General features: G+C 41.1%; 1 protein-coding gene across 1 annotated transcript in view; it reads left to right on the top strand.

The window, feature by feature from the left end:
• Positions 1-19,059, top strand: part of MED11 (mediator complex subunit 11) — a 278,176-nt gene that overhangs the window by 19,097 nt on the left and 240,020 nt on the right. The window contains exon 2 of the mRNA XM_044059180.1: positions 12,141-12,291. Within this exon, the coding sequence (XP_043915115.1) occupies positions 12,180-12,291 (112 nt within the window). The 5' untranslated portion in view covers positions 12,141-12,179. The remainder of the gene's footprint in view (positions 1-12,140; positions 12,292-19,059) is intronic.

The following is a 19,059-nucleotide window of genomic DNA, read 5'->3' as shown; positions in this document are numbered from 1 at the left end:
GATTGTGGTGTTATGAAGTGAAGAAGATATGGCGTAAAATGCTTTGTTTGAATGAGTGTTATAAATACTGGAGGAGGTAGGTGTTGATTTGAGATGCTGAAAGTTAGTGTGGTAAGATGTGAGGGTGGAGAGTAGTAGAAGAAGTGATGTAAGTATGAGGTTAGTAAGCATGGTAAGGGTGGTAGGTGGAGGAGAGTATTGAGGCGAATAAGAGTATGATTGGAGGGAGTGTAATAGTATGTCTGAGAGAGAGGTAGAAGGGGAGCGGTAAGGGGAGGATGAAATAAGCAATAGGAAAGGGATTGTGCTGAAAGGTAGGAGGGGGTTAGTTGTGAGGTGTGCCAGTGACTGTAGTGTGATTGGATGGACTGTGGCAGGGAGACCGGATGGCCTGAGAATAAAAGTAAGGTGTGTGGGGTGGGTGGGAATTGGGGGTAGGGTATGGGGAGCGCAGTGACCTCTAGCATAGTGAGGGTGAACGGAGTGGGTTGCCTCAGAAAGGCGAAAGTTTAAGAATCAGTAAGGTAAGTTGGGAGAGTAGGTAGCTCGGGGCAGTCTTTTTAGCTGGGTGAAAAAGGGAGTGGAAAAAGCAAGTTATCCTTGTAAGGAATGTATAAGGAACGTATAAGAAAGTAACAGGTGTTTTAATTTGTGAGTGGGAGCAACACCATAGACGGGTATTGCGCTGAAATATGTTACACATGGGTGGATAAGTGACTGATAAAGAAGCCAGTTCTATGCTTATACTTTTAGCAAAGCACATTCACAAGTATAGCCACTTCAGATGGATTGTGAGCTACACAGCTGGCTTTACCTAATACAATACTGCTATCTAGTGGCAGAAAGGGGATAGGTAGGAGATGAAAAAAAAAGATTAGAGAGTGAGCTGGAAAAGGGGTTACTATGTGTGGGGGGGAGTTCTCGGCGTGTATGCTAGCTTCAAAGTTGTTAATGCTGCTGGAAACAACATGAATTCTATTATTGGAGACAATGTAGGCAAGAACCTACCTACTTTTGCTGTACAGGTGTTTTTCAAGAGTCCATTCAGTTCTTAGTGGTTTCCCACTGGGCTCTTATTGTAAGGAAGAGTGAGGTTGAGTTTTTTGGGAGGCAGGTATCGCTCTGGTAGAAGAGTGGGTTTCTTTCTTTTGCTGTATGGATGCTTACAAGCATTGATTGGGGAAGTAAGGGGCATCCACTTTTTGATAAAAGGCTTTCCTGTGTTTTTGCCATTCTGTGTAGTGTTTTTTTCTATAAAAGTAATTGTAAACTTAAATTTTTCTAATTAGTGATGCTTTTCAAGTTTGTAACCCATGTGGGTAAAGCACAATGATACTTTTAATAAATATAGTAGAGAACTCAGTAAAGCGAACAGTTTTGGAGAAGCATATACAGAAGAATAACTAGGAAATTTAGAGCTCCAGCAAGTTAAAGTATGTATCTTGACTGCTTTGATGATGGAAGTGACTGAGTGCTGGAGAGGTGTAAAGGTACCAAGGCAACTAACTGTAACAGCTGCAAGAAAACAATTACTTGAGTGGTGGACCAAACTTTTGGCCAATTAATTTTGTCGATTTACTGTAAGCTGGATGTAATTGTTCAGTCCTCCCTTCGCACAAAAGCATTGCTTAAAAAAAAAAACAGAGAAGGACCTAAATTTAAAAGGGCAGTGCTCTCACATTTTTGTAAGTAACTGTCCTCTCATAATGGGACTACTTCAACACCCCTTCTCTAAACAAGACTGAGTAGTCCAGGATCTCGGCACTTTGGCTGGCAGTTCCCTCTTTTTTTTCAATTACTGTAGCATTAGCAGTCCGGGAATCCTTTGAATCTAGCCCTTCTGATATATAAAGGCTTCTTGTCGAAGTCAGAGTTTTTATCCCTCTTTACTCTGTGCTGATTAGACTAGAGTGCATTCCCCCCTTTAGCATGTATCCAGACACACTGAACAATTTGAAAGACCCCTAGAGGTTCCTGACCTAAATGGATTACTAGTTTAAAGACCTTTTACTTGTCAAGTGAGGCTTGTTCTCTCTACTCGGTCTCTTAGATTCCTTTGTGAAGATCTGTCTCACTTTCCATGCCATTAAGAACCTGATCAGATCCATTACCACTCGAGCTAAGGATTTAAGTCTCTGCCAAGATGTAAATTTAATATGCTGGAGGGTAGAGATTGCCTAACATTCTCCCTGTCTCTGGGAGAAACTGCCTACACATAGAAAAGTGACATGTCTTTGTCCCTGAATAATTTTGATGATTAATTGAAATTTAATTTATGCCTAGCCAACTTTACCGTTTTGGAAATGGGGGGGTTACTGGCAAGGCATGTATATAGTCGTACCTTGTAATTCTGAGATCCTGGGGATGACTTGGAAAACACAAAAGCTTAAGGTTAAAGGATGACTTGAAAAAGTTCAAGATATGTGTTACATTTTGAAACAAAAGTTTCAGTGCATGTTTTGGTTTAAATTAGTGATAAAACACATCTGATAAGTGGGCAGAAATATGAAAAGTCAGTGTTGTATATGGGGGCAGAGCCTGTGCTGCTTCAGTAATAAACTCTTGAGATCTTTGTGTCTTGGTAAGAGAAGATGTTTCCCCCAAAAGATTGGTTTTATCTTAATAAAAATGCAGTGAAATAGTCCTTTTGATGCATTTTATATTGCAGAGAGACAGTTTCCCTGAACAAGTGCTTTCTCTTAAGGTTTACAAAAGGGAAGAGTAAAGGACTGGTGTGCACTGAGATCTTTAAGGTAATACTGGATACTAGCCAGCTCGCATGTAATAAAGCTGTAAAATAAATGTTGAAAAGTAAAATCAGATGAGGGAAGAAGGGAGATGGGATTTATTCTCAGCTGTTAAGGGGCTGGGGGATGTACCAGCAGAGTCATTGGGTTCATTTTGTTGATGGATCCCAGGGAGAAGAGGAGTTGTCTGTCAGCAGATCTGTGGACTCTGTCCTCAAGACTGAGTGCTGAGAAGAGGGCAGTTTTAAATTTGATAGTGGGTAATTTCTCCAGGAGCACTACAGTCTTCTTAAGTAGTGACTCAAGTAAAGTAGGACTTGGATTCTCCATTTTGGAAGGTGGTTTGAATTATGCTTTACTACTTTGTTCAGATGTGATACACAGGTTTTTCATATAGTAGATATGGCTTATATGTAAACAGTAGTCTACTAGGGTGATTATGAGTTAAATTGGTGAGATGACCCTGGCAAGCATGCCATGTGCTTTGCAGAAAGTATTGGTTAAGAAATTAGTAAAGGATAAGACTCTAGTAATGGTAGAAAACTGCATAAAAGGGAAGGTGACAGCCTGGTGCTTGAGATGAATCCTGTTAATTTTGATTGATTATTGCACAGCATAAAGAAAAAATAATTTTCTTGAGTTTGTCAGTGCAATATTGAACTTTCAGTTTTATTCTCTGGATGCCGAATAAGAATATGTTGGATAGAAAGAAGGGATGTTCATCACTTGATTGCTGCTGCAGTAGCCTTCACTGTATATAGTTATATCCTGCATAGGCTATAATAGCTGGTGAGCTTCCAAAGCTTAACTGTTTAGGTGTGTAGAAGGTGTCCTTGTCAGCTCTAATGGGGCTGAAGAAAATCAGTAGTTTGGGCTCCACGTTCTCCAGAGCTTTGCTGAAGAGACTTCCTCTTTTGGGCTTTTGAGGATCAACAGTTGGTTAATGTTTCCCTACTGCTGGACAGACAAGCTGGGGAACACCTTTTGCATAAATTAGTCTCACAGAAAAAGTTAGTGATTTAATGGAAATTCCCATGACATTTAAGAAGGTTGTTGTGTGTCTTACAGTGAACTGTGACATTTAATGCTTGTGGAATAAAGTTAAATTTACTTTTGAAGTAGAAAAGCAATGAAAAAACACATTAGGGTCTGGGATGGGTGGCTAGGAACTTAGCTGTTTTATCAATTTTATTGCTGTCAGTCTTCTGGGTTTCAGGCTTCATTTATTGGCTTTAACATGAACAATTCATCAGTTCCTTGGTTCTACCTTCAGCCACAACTTTTTCAGGCAGCCTTTGCCATTTCAGTGGGTTACTGATTTGTCTAGCTGCAGATGGATGACTGTTGTGGTCATTTCTGATTCTTCAAATCATTCTTCTTGTACCTTGGATCTCTCTGGGGTAGTCTCATCAGTCACCATGAACTGGAGGTATAGAAATGGCCTCTTGCAGCTGTTGGTGTGCCCACACTTGGAGCAGGGAATGCCACAGGGCGCCCTGCCCTGGACTGGGCTACCTGGGATGTTGTCACAGATGTTGTGTCACATGTAACGGACGTCCGCCTGTTTCTAGGAAATTTCTTGTTTAAAAAGAATGAGAAGGAAAAAAAAAAAATCGACCTCTTCCTTCTATTTGAATTCAGAGAGATTTGATTTATTTAGTCTTGGCTTTTGACTTTCTGGTTTCTGGTAACTTCTGGTGAGAAGAAAAGTAATTATTTTTTTCTGTGAAGATTTTTAGGATGTTGAACAGGAAGTAATTGTTATGGGGCAACTTTTTCTCTGTGCTCTTTTTTTCCTCAACTAACTGACTCTGATTCTAAGGAGAGAGTTTCTTCTAATAGCCACTGTGATGCCCCTCCTCTGGGCCAGCAGTCAAGGAGCCTCGGTCCTCCTCGCGGACACGTGTGAGAGATGTTCACTTGGAACAAAGATACACACAGTATTTTCAGTTGCAGCTGAATGCACCAAGAACAATTTTCCTTAAGAGCTGTCACAAAATGAAATATTGTTAGCTGAGCTATCTGGAATTTTGTAAATATGTCATTTGTGAATATTAATATGATTTATATAGAAGTCTGACTGGGAGATACTGCTTGCACAACTGTCTGGAATTTGTAAATGATATGATTGTAAATGATTGTATGTCAATTGTGAATATCAACATGATTCATGTACTTGTGTTACAAATGTGTTAGAACTGTATGTTGTGTATATCAAACTGCTGGTACAGAAGTGTGTGTGTATGTTGTGTATATCAAACTGCTGGTACAGAAGTGTGCGTGAAAAGGGTTTATACAGTACCAAGCTTAAAGATGTATCCACAGTGTACTCTACAGGAAATGAACCAAAATGTATATAAACTATTAACGGTAGGAACTGGCACATAGAAGGTAACTTGCAAAACTTCAGAAAAAATAGTTGAAATGAGATTATTATTTATTTATTTCAAGTTTGAGTACCAGGGAGGTCCACTGGGCCCCGAGGACCCGTTTTCAGTGGAGGCTTGGGGAGAAAAGCTCCAAAAATACAAATTACAAAAATATGAAAAATATAAGTGATACATTGAGGAGACCTGTTTGCACAATAGGAACATTCATTATTACAAATAGTCAAATACAAATTCACTAAGGTTTTTCTAAAGGGTTATACAATTATAAAGTGAATTCTTATAGAATAATTTGGCAAAATGCATTATATATGCACATGGAGAAAGGAGTTAAGACTTTTTGCATGCATTCATTTTAAAGTGTGAATCTATTTACAATGTTTGCACAAAGGGGTTCAATGATAAATAGCTGTAGGGCATTTTGAGTGCTAGGGTACACTCTAGGTAGGATATCAATGTGTTCTTAGATAGTTTTTAGGTGGGGTAGACTATGTGCACTGCCTTGCCATCTTACACTCTAGTTAGGATATTTCCATTTAGTGGACAGATGTTTGAAAAGCTGAGTTTTGAAATTTACAGAGTTTGCAGTTGTTCTTAGAGAGGAAGGGAGAGAGTTCCAAGCCTTGCCAATAGTGAAAGAGAGGAAAATTTGGCTAGCTGGACTTTTAGGTTTGTTGATAGCAATCAGGTTTTGATATTCAGATCTGAGAGTTCTATTGGGGATGTAGGAAGGAAGGATGTTAGCTAGAGCAGGACAGTTAGTTGGATGAAATATAAGTTTGTGTGTTGTGGTGAGCTGCAGCTAGTTTAGGTAGTTTGGTAGTTCTAGCCAGTTTAGGAATTGAAGGGAAAGGCAATGATGGGTGGAATATTTACTGTTGGAGGCAAATTTAGAGATTTTGTTGTCGCAGATTTCTAGTTTGGAGGTGATGGAGCTTGACAGGTTGGTTAGGAGAGGGGCTCCATATAATGATGAGGGCAAAAAGGTAGGTAGTGGCCAAAGTGTGCCTGGTGGAGTGAGAGAGAAAGGGATTGTTCCTATATAACGTACCTAGTTTTTTGAGGGTTTTCTTAATATTTTGTTGAATATGTATGTCAAACTTAAGGAATTCGTCGACTGTAACACTGAGAAGTTTGGCAGAGGGAACTACTTCAATAGGAGAGTTGGAGTGACTAAGGACTTTGAAAGTATCTTTATCATAGGAGTAGGACTTTCTGGGGAAAAAGAGGAGAATTTTGGATTTGTTAGCGTTAAGGGAGAGGTGATTTTGGCGCATCCAGTTTTCAGTGGTTGAGAAAGCAGCTTGGGTTTTGAGAAGCAGTTCAGAGATGTTTGAGGCAGAGCAGACAGGTTGAATTGTCTGCGTATTGAATAATTTTGACATCGGGGATAGCAATGTGAAAGTTATTAATGAAAATATTAGATTGTATGGATCCAAGGATGGATCCCTGTGGTACACCAGTTGGGGTAGGTAGGAAGGAGGAGATGGACTTTTTCCATTTGACTGCCTGAGACCTATCTGATAAGTAGCTAGAGAACCAGGATAGAGAGTCAGATGAGAGATGCAGGTTTGAGCGGTGAAGGGAAACCGTATCGAAAGCTTTAGAGAGATCAAGCTAAACAGTAGAGACCAGGTGACCTGAATCTCAGACTTGATTGATAGTTTCTAAGAAGGAAAGTAGAGCAGTAGTAGTTCTATGGCCAGAGTGGAAGCCATGTTGAGTTGGTGTAATAAGATGGTTTTGGGTTAGAAAAGGCATAAGTTGGTGGTGGATGCATTTTTCTAAGATTTTAGAGATTGGTGAGAGTAGAGCGATAGGGTGAAAATTTATGATGTTGGTGTTCTTGCCCCCTTTGTGAAGAGGAAGAATGTAAGCTGAGCGACAAAGTTTGGGGACGTAAGATTCCTTAATAGATCTATTGATAATGATGCTGATTGGGAGTGTTATCCCATCTGCAGCACATTTTAGGAAAGTGGAGGGACTATTGTCAGGGGCATTAGAGCAGAGTTTAAGTTTAGATAGAAAAGTTAGTTGAGACAGGTTTGAGCTTGAACCTGAGAGGAGGGTTATTGGGGGAATTGGTGGGAGAAGATAGGGGAACAGATGGGCTGTTTTGGGAAAAGTCTTGGTTAGGTCAGATATTGTTTGTATGAAGAAAGAGTTAAATTCTGAGCATAGTTCTAGGTCAGATTTACTTGTATCAGGATGGGGATTATTCTTGGAGCCGGGATTAAGGAGAGAGTTTATTGAATTCCAGAATTTCTTGGGATTATTGTTGTTATTAGACTGGAGGTTGGTGTAATAGGATTTTTTGTCCTTAGTGATTTGTTGTTTTGCTTGGTTACGTAGTTGTTTATATTGGAGCAAGGTATTGGGCAGTTTATTGTTTTGGAACAGCTTCCATAGTTTGTCCCTTTGATGCATAATTTGTTTAGTATGTTTTAGATAACCAAGGAGCAGTATTTATTTTTATCCTTCTATTTCTGATGGGGGCAAGAGAGTTTAGCGTATCTAAGAAGGCAGAGTTGAAGTAGTCGATAGCAGCATCACGAGGGAGGGTTTTAAGGTCTTGCCAGTTCATTTGTTTTAATAGGTTTGAGAAGGTTGTAGGGTTAAAGTTACTAAGATTACGAGTTAGGATGTATTGGTGTTGGTGAGGAGAAGAGTTGGTAGCGCGATGAATAAAGGCTGGGTGGTGGTCACTAATAGTATCAGGAATTTTTCCAGAATTAGTGATTTTATTTGGATCGGAGACTAGGATCCAGTCAATATAGGATCCTGGGGGGTTAGTTTTGTTGGGTCGGATTATATGGTGTATTATTTGAATGAAGTTGTAAAGGTTGATGGCTTGGGAGGGAGAGAGAGAGTTGATTTTGTTCCAGTCGGTATTTACATCACCTAAAATGTATGTTTCATAGTTAACTTTAGTGGATGCCCATTGGAGAATGTCTTCGAGGATAGGGATATTGTTTCTGGGAGAGATATATAGGGCGATGCACCATAAAAGATGTTCTCTTTCAGTTTCAGTGCAGCAGGAGACATAATGTCTAGAACTAGAAGTTTGTTGTATTGCCTTTAGGTGTGTTGGACTGTAAATTAGTTTACAACTTCCACCATTTGCCTTATACCTAAGAGAAGTCTTTGTAATGTATTTTTACAGAGAGATGCTAAATGCTATCAGCTGCAGTGGGGGTTTCCACCTTGGTTAGTCAGATGACAAGAAGTGATGTCATGCTGCAAGTATCCCAGCAGCAATATTTGAGCTATTAATTTAAGAACTCTCTGAGAGAGAATGTGCCTTCTGTATTTGTCTTGAACCTGAAAAGAACATCCACTCACCACACTTGCCTTGCTTTGTAAGTACGTTAACTAGGATGCATTAATTTCTTTTAGATATAGTCAGGAATATAGCTGAGCTTAATTTAGATTCTTTTCTGTAGTTATTTGAAACTGTCCTGCAATGTTGTTTAAGTATTTCCTTTTATTTTGAACTCTGAAGTTACTGTATTTTCTTGTTCTTTTATTATTAAGCATATTTAAACCTTTCAGTCGTGGCTGGTCTGTCTAGAGAAATTAAGCTCTTAAGAGTATTTGCATATCTGTGTGGTGACACTGTGCAGGCCACTCCTACTAGCCTTGCTCTTGGTCAAGCTAGCATTTGGATTAATATTAACATTACACAGTAAGACTGGACACCCTTTTCTTAACTAATATTAGTATATTTTCCTGGCTGATCCAAAGAATTATTGTCCCTAGTTCAGTTACTAGAGCAAGGCAAGATGACGTGGGTGAGTGGTCTTCCTTCTTGGCAGGTTTTGTAAACAGACCGCTGAGAGCCAAGTGACATCTCTCACTAATATCTAAATATGTCAGTGCTGGCTATAGAATAACATCACATCTGGTCATCTCACTGTGGTTCCTACACTACTCCCCTTACTAAAAACTGAACCAGAATCTACCACATATGTGTTATAATGCAAGCAGATATAGCTTTTCTAAGATGTGTTATAGCATCTGGAAGCTATAAAACAATTTCAGAAACTTCCACCCTTCCAGGGTAGCAATTAGTTCACCCCAAAGGACAATACAGTAGGATTCCTGGTCCTTTTTTTTTTTTTTTTACAGACATCTTGTCTCTGGCTGCAATCAGAACTGTAAGATGCAGTATTTATGGCCTAAACCAGGTAACTGTAATTTGACTTTTTTCAAAGTTAGCTGCACTGAGATTAGCCTCTTTCTTCCAGTATCTTCTGTTACAGTATATTCATTTCAACAGTTACAATACAGTCTAACATACAAGTGTATTTCTTTTCTATCCAGCAGGACCCACTGTTGGTAAATTTTTAACACAAGCTGCTTTACAAAAACATTTTTCAACACAAGCATCTGTACAAATCAGCTTGATATACAAATGGCATGTAATTCTAAAAAAAAACTCCAGCTAGCTATGTTGGCATATGTTACACACCCACTGCTTACTTTTCCTGGCATAGCTGACACTACCTCACATAATCACAGTCCCTATCCAGAATGCATCATTTGTTTCAGTGGGAACGTAATATTCCACTGCCTTTAAAGAAATGTTATGATGTGTTACATTTGTAATTTCCTGAACTTGTTCCATTTCTTACATTTGTGAAAAGTTTTTATTTCAGCCTATGACTTGCCTGATAGCTAGCCTGCTGAACCTAAGAAAGCAGATTGTATAAACTTCATCAGTCTTAAAAATTATTTTCCAGTGTCTGATCTAACCCTTCAGTGACTTCTTTGCTACTCCTAAACATCTGGTAAGTACTAATCACTTCCCCTCTGAGAAGGATGGAAGAGCCTTTGAAAAATTGATGGGAGGAGTGTTTTCTTCTGCCACACCTATTTTTAGAATTCTTAATTGTCAGGACCACATTCCGTTCCATTCATATCCAGGGTCATTATGAAGATTTAGATTTTCCAAGATCATTGTTGTAAATCGTTTCTGGTCTGGGCAACAGTGTTCTCCCTTCTTTTGGAAATGGCTAAAGGCAGTTACCACAAACTTCTTCACTGCCTAGACATACTTGCAAAATACAGGTGCTATTTGATTCACCACAACTTGAAACAGCTTCAGCTAACTGGATGATGTTTTAATACCCTTTTTAGGTACCTGTTTTCTGAGGAAGTGCAGCAGGTATTAAAGGAGGCAAATAAACCTGCCACTAGGGGACTGTATATTAGTAATTGGAAAAACATTGGCACCAAGTAGAAAATCTTTAAAAAAAAAATTAAGGTTAGTTTTTCTCACACAGCTATTGTGGAACCAGAGTTACTGTCTGGCCTTTCATACTCTTTAAGGGTTAATTTTTGGGCCATTTCAGCGTGCCTGGCCATGAATTCTCTCCTTATGATGCATTGCCATATTAAAATGTTTTTGAAAGGAGTGTTGCCTACCAAACCTCCAAGAAATCATTTGGCTCCTCCTTGGGATCTCAACATTGAATTGGTGTTGGGGGGGTAACTCTGACTCCATTTGAACCATCCCACTGTGCTGATTTTAAAGTCCATAACTGTTTGGCTTATTGATCTGACTGCTTCAAGAAATGTCTGAATTGCAAATTTATGGTGGGTCAGCATCATCTTATCCACAAAGTTAGGGTTACCTTGTAAACATCTTTTATGCCTAAAGTGGTACTGTCATTCTCCCTGTCTTCTTTGTGGACCCTAAAAATAAGGGCGTGAGAATTGTTTATATTGTGGATATCCACGGGTGACTCTTATTTTACCAGAACTAAAACCTTTAGAAACTCTGATCAGTTCTTAATTTCTTATGAAAGTAAGAAAAGTGACAACTTGTGTCAAAGCAGACCATCTTTAATGGTTGGTGCATGCAAATACCTTTAGTTATACCCACCGCATCAAGGCAATTCCAGGCGGGGTCATGACTCACTCTTCCAGAGCCTTGGCTTCATCAGTGGCTTTTTGGAAAGGGGTGGATTCTAGAAGTATTTTAGAAGCAGTGGCAGTGGGTGTTGGTTGGCATAATGGTTAAGATGTTTACCTTATAGACACATACAGTACAAGGTTTGATTCTGCCCTTTGTCGCTGGCTGCCTGGTTATTAGCTTGGTTTGTAATAGTCTGCAGACTGCCTGGTTTTTGCCTGTGAACCTAAGCAGCAACCTGGTCCTTTCTACATAACTTTACAAAGCACTATAAAGTTTATTCTTTCTCCAGGTCTAGAGCAGGTTTTGGTAGTACCACTCTCCAGGGATTTCTGGATCTCCACCCTTCCTCCTCCCATTTGGTATAAGCTATGATCATCTACATATATAGCTAAAGCTACTGCAGAAGTGATCAAATGATGAGCCTAGTACAGTTCTGTATGTAAACTTACCATAAAAGCAGATGTTTGATTAGTGCTGCAGTAACCACTGCTTCTTTCTTGCCTACTGATGCAGGGAGGATAGAGACCTGAAAACCCTAAAGAGCTCTGTGCCCAAGCCATTGATTTCCTTCAGCTCTGCTTGAGCTGCTGATTATTTGGATGAGTGGAAGGTGCCCATAAGCTTTGGAAGCTGGCTAGCTGTTGTATCCAAAGCAGAATGCAACCCCAAATAGCTAAGGCTACTGTGGTAGCGGTCATATAAACATCTACTGTTAATGGTAAATTTACTTGCATGTGTGTATTTTTCAGTCATCCCAACTGAAAAGAGTGATGATATGCAGTGATCTGAAAATAATCTGGCATTGTGCTCTTATACTTGATGAAAGGGTGACCATAGTTTTAGATGTGATTGCACTCATACTTGATGAAAGGGTGACCATAGTTTTAGATGTGATTGCACATTTACAGGCATGATAGAATATGGGGGTGGTGGGTGACTGGAGAAGCAAAATGGGAGTATGAATGTCATCACTTATGGTCTTAAGTTTTTTTGTTTATTTTGTGTGTGTGTATTTTTTTTTTTTATTGAAGTATTTCTGTGATATTAAGCACAATGACCTCCTCACTTGTATTTGCTTCTTTGTAGAAAACTGTACAGAGCTCATCTTCTAGGAGTTGCACGCACATGACATGCAGAAAGGTACAAGGTAAAATGACAACGTACAGTTTGGCAAATGAGCGACTCAGGACTCTGGAGGACATTGAGAAGGAGATATCTTTAATTCTGCAGAATGCAGGTACCTAAATGGCTAACATCAGCATTTGCTTCTTCTGTATAACAGCTTGCCAGCTGTAGAAGCACTGTTGAACTGACATTGGGGAAAAATATAATAGAGTGGTAACTGTCAGTCATGCTCATGCTATGTTTATTCATCCAGATTTGCTGCCTGACATAGAAACACAAGATTTTGCTAGCAGATAAGGACCTCATGGTGTTAAACACCCACAGCCAAGAACACTCCTTTTACAGTAGAGAAGTAACGTGAGATAGGGAAATGGATGCATGCGTTGAGCTGTATGAATATCAGTTTATTTTATTTATTTTTATAAATGTTTACTGGTAAAGTCTGACTTGGAATGGATCCAATTTTCAGGGGAGGCCTGGGGAGCAATGCTGCAGACGCATGTCTTTGTAATGTGGGAGGAAACGCACATGAACGCATGTAGGATATGCAGACTCCTTACAGAAGGCACTCCAGCCGAGAATCGAACTGGAGAACCTCTTGCTGTGAGGCAGCAATGCTACCGTTGCACCACTGCTCTGTTTATCTAACTAAATGTTCTGCCTTAGAACTCTGAATGGCAAGTAATTCAGATGTGAGCTGTGTTAATACACACACACACACACACACACACACACACACACACACACACACACACACACACACACACACACACACACACACACACAGTTTGATGAAGTGGAAATGTATTTTTTATACAATTTATTCACATTTTTGTTGTCTTCTGTAAAGCTACAGCTGTACATAGCATTGACAAAACAAAAAATCAGTCCATTTCTTTGTTCCACTATTGCGTCACTGAACCTGTAGCTTTAGCTGTTAGCATTTTGCAGAACAAATCTTAATAATTGCTTCAAGTTGTCAAAATTAAATTTCTTCCAGTAACAGAGCTGTGAAAACAAAACTTTGTGTAGTACCCTACTCTGGAAGCATCTGGAAAGAATAAAACCAGCAAAGTGGTGTAACCAGATATGCCCTGAGTTAGTGCAAAATAACAAAAAATACACTGAACCCACAGACATTGCCAACATCCTGGCAGAAAGGTTCAGTGCAACCCCCCCCCCCCCTCCAAAAGAGCAAATGTCTATCCCAACAGAATGTAGCCTCCCTGTGGTCACAGATGCACATGTGAAACCTGCCCTCTCCAAAGCAAAAAACACAGCATCAATGGGAACAGACGGTGTCCTGGGATGTGTCTTACATGAGCTCCAAGAACAACTAAACCCTCACTTAAAGACACTGTTCAATCTCAGCCTTACTACAGGATATGTACCAATGGAATGGTGTACAGCAACAGTGGTCCCGCTCCACAAAGGTAGTGCCACAATGGACCCCAGAAACTATCGCCCTATAAGCCTGACCAGCCTGATCTGCAAGGCTATGGAGCGCATCATCATGGAAATCATAAACAAGGACATTGGGAACCTCCAGACACTGGATCCTACCCAATTCGGCTTTGTTAAGGGCAGATCTTGCCTTTTGAACCTGGTCAACTTCTTTGAAACTGTTACCAAAGCCATAGATGAAGGGAAGGTTGTCCACACAGCCTACCTGGACCTTGCAAAGCCTTCGACACAATACCCCACTCGGGCATCATAAATAAGCTCATAAGCTTAAATATCAACCCCTATGTCACAAGATGGGTTGCAAACTGGCTTAGGAATAGAACCCACATGGTCAGAATTGTAGGTGCCATGTCAGACTCTAAACCAGTTACAAGTGGCATCCCACAAGGCTCAGTCCTGGGACATCTCTTGTTCGGTATATATTTCTCCGAGGTACAGGCTAACACGGGTGGACTATGGCTGACAAAGTTCGCAGACGACTGCAAACTGGATGCCATAATCGACTCTCCGGCTGACACGTGCATCCTCCAAAAGGGTCTCGCAGAGACGGATAACTGGTGCCAAAGCCATGGCCTAAAGCTGAATGCCAAAAAGTGTATTGTCATCCCCTTTGGGAAAAACAAAGTGCCCACAAATTACCACATAGGTGGTAATCCATTAAGTACGGAAGAAGTAATTAGGGACCTGGGGACCCAAGTAGATAGTAATCTCTCCTTTGACAATCACGTTGCCAAAGTAGTTAGAAAAACCTTCTATATAGCCCACCTTATCATGAAAGGGTTCGCATCTAGATCAAGAGAGGTCATTGTGCCCCTCTACTCATCACTTATCAGACCCATAATTGAGTACAATGCCCCATTTGGTATGTACTTTACCCGACACCTGCAGCAACTGGAAAGACCTCAAATGTACCTCACCAAGAGGATCAAGGGACTCAAACAGATGCCCTATGCACTTCGGCTAAAGAAATTCCAGCTCTACTCAGTTGCATACCGCCTACTCGGAGGCGATCTGTGTCTGATGTATAAAGCCATGTCCAACCCAGAATTAATGGACATGCTCCACCTCAAGAAATCCAAGTCCCTTAGAGCTACACGTTCCAGAGACTTGAACCTCAGCACTGAAATAAACAGGGCATGCTGGAGGGACAGATTCATATCCCAGAGGCTCCCCTCACTCTGGAACAAAATCCCAATCCATATTAGGCAGAGCCCCTCACTGACCCTATTCAAGAGAAATCTTGACGAGTGGATGGGAGACCGTAAGTTTACCCCTGGGATCTCTTCTGTGTCCTTGCTAGACAGAGGTACAGTAAACTAACCTTAATATGGCTACATTCTGTGACTTGCTATACAGAGACACAGTCAACTAATCTAAAAGGCTGGTGAAAGCCAAACACACTCTGGCTAGGCTTATAAGTGCCCTAGGGCAGATAGCCTAGTATCAACCTATCAACCTATGAACCTATGAAAAGTGCTTACTAAAAAACAAATAAACCAAAAAATAAGCACCCTGGTAGTCAGTCTCCAGTCTGTTTTATTGTGTAAAAAATCAGTTAAGTGCTTTCATCAAACACAGTTGACTTCATCCGAACAAAGGCCTTTTCTTAAAAAGCTGTTTAAATAGGTTTAAAACAACCATAATTGGTTAAAAACAGCCAATAAAAACCATTAAATTAGCATAAATCATGAATATTAATATTTTAAATAATCAGAGTAGGAAAAAAACATTAGGTCAATATTATTCACTGTCATATTAATAAAACAAATAAAGGGACTTTAGACTTGTCCTGCTTTTTCTTTTAATACTGGCAGGATAGTCAAGTAATCATTTAACCCTGGATGTACATTTGCACCCAACCTTAACTGCCACAACAACTCTTTTTTACACAATACATTTTGCCAATCCCTCCTCTTGAATTCTACTTACACAGTATCCAGAATGGCAAACTTAAACCCGGAAAAACCTTCACACTGTAAACTATGTCTAAACAAGCATTAGTTTCTCTCTTATTTTTTACATCATATAGATGCTCATATATTCTGGATTTAAGAAGCCTCTGTCTTTCCAACATAAAATAGGTTCATAGGTTCATAGGTTCATACTAGGCTATCTGCCCAAGGGCATTTATAAGCCTAGCCCATAGTTATGTGGCTTTCGCCACCCCTTTAGTTTGAATAAAACTATGCCTATTATTTTGCTGTGCCTCTGTCAAGCAGTGACACTGAAGTAATCCCTGGGGTATATCTGCGATCTCCCATCCATTGGTCAAGATTCCTCTTGAACAAGGCCAGCGAGGTGCTCTGCCTCACATGTACCGGGATTTTGTTCCACAGCATAGGGAGTCTCTGGGTGATGAATCTGTCCCTCCAGCACGTTCTATTAATAACCGTGTCAAGGTTTAAGTCTCCTTGTGGTTCTGAGGGATCTAGATTTTTTGAGGTGAAGCATATTCATCAAATCTGGGTTTGACATGGCCTTATATGTCAGGCACAGGTCACCTCTGAGCAAGCGATATGAGACTGAATAGAGCTGGAGTTCTTTCAGTCGGGCAGCATAAGACATATTTTTGAGACCCTTTATCCTTTTGGTGAGGAACTTTTGGGGCCTTTCCAGCTGCTGCAGGTGTCGGGTCAGATACATTCGAATGGGGCATTGTACTCAATCATAGGTCTGATGAGTGATGAGTACAGGGCGATGACCTCCCTTGATCTAGATGTGAATCCCTTCATGATCAGGTGGGCAATGTAGAAGGTTTGCCTAACTACTTTAGCAACATGAGTGTCAAGCGAAAGGCTACTGTCAACCTGGGTCCCCAGATCCCTGATGACTTCTTCTGTGCTCAGTGGATTGCCACCTATATGGTAGCTAGGGGTAACCTTGTTTTTATGACTATGCATTTCTTGGCGTTTAACTTTAGGCCATGGCTCTGGCACCAGTTATCCGCTTCTGTGAGGCCCTTCTGAAGGATATCTGTGTCAGATGTGTTAGTTTGCAGTCATCTGCAAACTTTGTCAGCCATAACCCTCCTGTGTTTGCTTGTACTTCAGAAAAGTAGATGCCGAACAAGAGTGGACCCAGGACTGAGCCCTGTGGGACACCACTTATGACAGGCTTTGAGTCTGACATGGCTCCAGCAACTCTGACCCTGTGGGTTCTGTCACTTAGCAGTTTGCAACCCATCTTGTGATGTATGGGTTTACATTCAAGCTGATGAGTTTTTCGATGATACCCGAGTGGGGTATTGTGTCCAGGTCGAGGTAGGCTGTATGGACTGCCTTTCCCTCATCAATGGCCTTGGTGACTGTCTCGAAAAAGTCAACCAAGTTTAAAAGGCATGATCTGCCTTTGACAAAGCCAAACTGGGTTGGATCCAAAGTCTGCAAGTTCCCTATGTCTTTATTTATGAGTTCCATTATGATCCTCTCCATGGCATTCCAGATAAGGCTTGTCAAGCTAATGGGATGGTAATTTCCAGGGTCGGTGGAGGCACCGCCCTTGTGAAGTGGGACCACAGTCGCCATGCGCCACTCCTTGAGTACGTATCCTGAGGTGAGGCTAAGATTAAACAGCTGTCCTAACTGCGGGTTTAATTCCTCATTGAGTTCGTGGAGCACACAGCCGGGGACACATCCGGTCCCATGGATGCTGTGTTTTTTGCCTTGGAGAGAGCAGTTCTCACCTGGGCGTTGGAGATGTTTGGGGGGCTACAATCCTCTGGTATAGATATCTCTCCTTTTGGGGGGGAGAAGTTTGCACTGAACCTGTCAGCCAGTATGTTGGCAATGTGTGTAGGTTCAGTAATCTTCACATCATTTTGAACTAATTCTGAGCATATCTGGGAGTTTCCTCCTAGGTTTCTAACATAGCTAAAGAAGGCCTTATGATTGTCTTTTGAGTCCTTGGCGATTTTTCTCTCAATATTTGCCTTGGATGATTTTATGAGAGCTCTTAGTTTTTTACTTATAATGATCAAAGGTGTCTTACCTTTCAAGAATTTTGCTCTATCTTGTAGTAGCTTCCTCCTTTTGTTGTAGAGCTTGTTTATGGCTGGGGTCCACCAGACTGGACGCTTGCCTTTGGTACAAAGAGTCTTAGTTTTGTTTGGGATTGCCTGATCCATGCAGTCCTGTAGGTGCTGGTAGAAGGCATTTGTAAGTGATTCAGCGGTTTGAGTAATGTTTACCACTGGCTCAGGGGCCTTAAAGGAGATCACACTAGTTTTTAGAAGTGTGAAGTTGGCTTTTGAGAAGTTTTTCACTGTGGTCTTTTTTATTTCAGGTGGGGGCAGGATGAGGACCTCCAGCGAGATTAGTTTATGATCTGATCTCACCAGTGAGGGGTATATTTCCGGTGTTGAACATTGTGATCCCATGTTCGTGATGATGAGATCAAGTATGTTTTCTCCTCTTGTGGAGATGGTGACTAGTTGTTCCATGGCATTTGAGTTTATGAACTCCAGGAACCTTTGGGCTAGAGTGTTTGGGCTTGAGTAGTGTTCCCAGTCTATATTAGGGTAGTTGAAGTCACCTAGTATGATGGTGTTTGGAGATACATTTATCCCTCCAATGTTTTCAGGAAGGCCATGTGAGGTTCCTGAGTTTGAGAGGGTGGCCTGTAACATGCTACAAATTGCAGAGCAGTCTTGCCTATGGTTAATTGTACCTGGATGGTCTCCGATGCATCGCGTTGCCACCAACCTTGAGGTGTGGGTGTCCTTTATGAATATGGACACGCATGATAGGAGGTGAAACCTGATAGAGCTGGGGTGCTCTCAGGAGCCTTGAACCAGGTTTCTGCCACAGTATAGACTTCGATGTTCTCAATACTGAGAAGGGCCTTGAGTGCATCTTGAGATTGAGACTTCTGGCATTGAGCAGCATTACCCTTAGTTTTTCCTTTTTGTGTTCTAGGGTGGTAGGTTGAGAATTTGAGCTTGGACAAAAAAAGGCACTAGGGGGGGGAAAGAGCCTTGGCCAATATCCGGAAGCCTAGGGGTGACAGGGCAGCGTGGCTTGTCCAGCATGTCATCCCAGGCAGACAGACATTGGATCCCCTTTGAATGACACCAGAATTTAAGCCAATTATTAAAGCTGATCATCTTATCACTGTATTGTGGCATCATTCTAGGTGAAGGTAGGATACTGCTCAAGGTCAGGGTCATACCTGCCTGGGCTACATGATCAGAGAGCTCCTCAATGTCTCTTTTCATGTAGACCACAGGTCGTTGACACCTGCGTGGACAATGACTGAGTCGTACTTGTACCTGCTGTTGAGAGACCTGAGTGCTTGCGTTATGTGGCTGATTCTAGCGCCCGACAGGCAGCTTACTGTGACCTTCTCCTTACTCAGTCTGGTGTGACGGACGTGAGTGTGTCAGACTATGGAGTCACCTATGACAAGTATGTTTGGTGTT

The sequence above is a fragment of the Protopterus annectens genome, chromosome 17.part0 (assembly GCF_019279795.1).
Source record: "Protopterus annectens isolate FY-2018-M chromosome 17.part0, PAN1.0, whole genome shotgun sequence".
Lineage (NCBI taxonomy): Eukaryota > Metazoa > Chordata > Ceratodontiformes > Protopteridae > Protopterus > Protopterus annectens.
The sequence above is the reverse complement of the archived record's forward strand: the minus strand, read 5'-3'. Positions and strand labels throughout refer to the sequence as shown.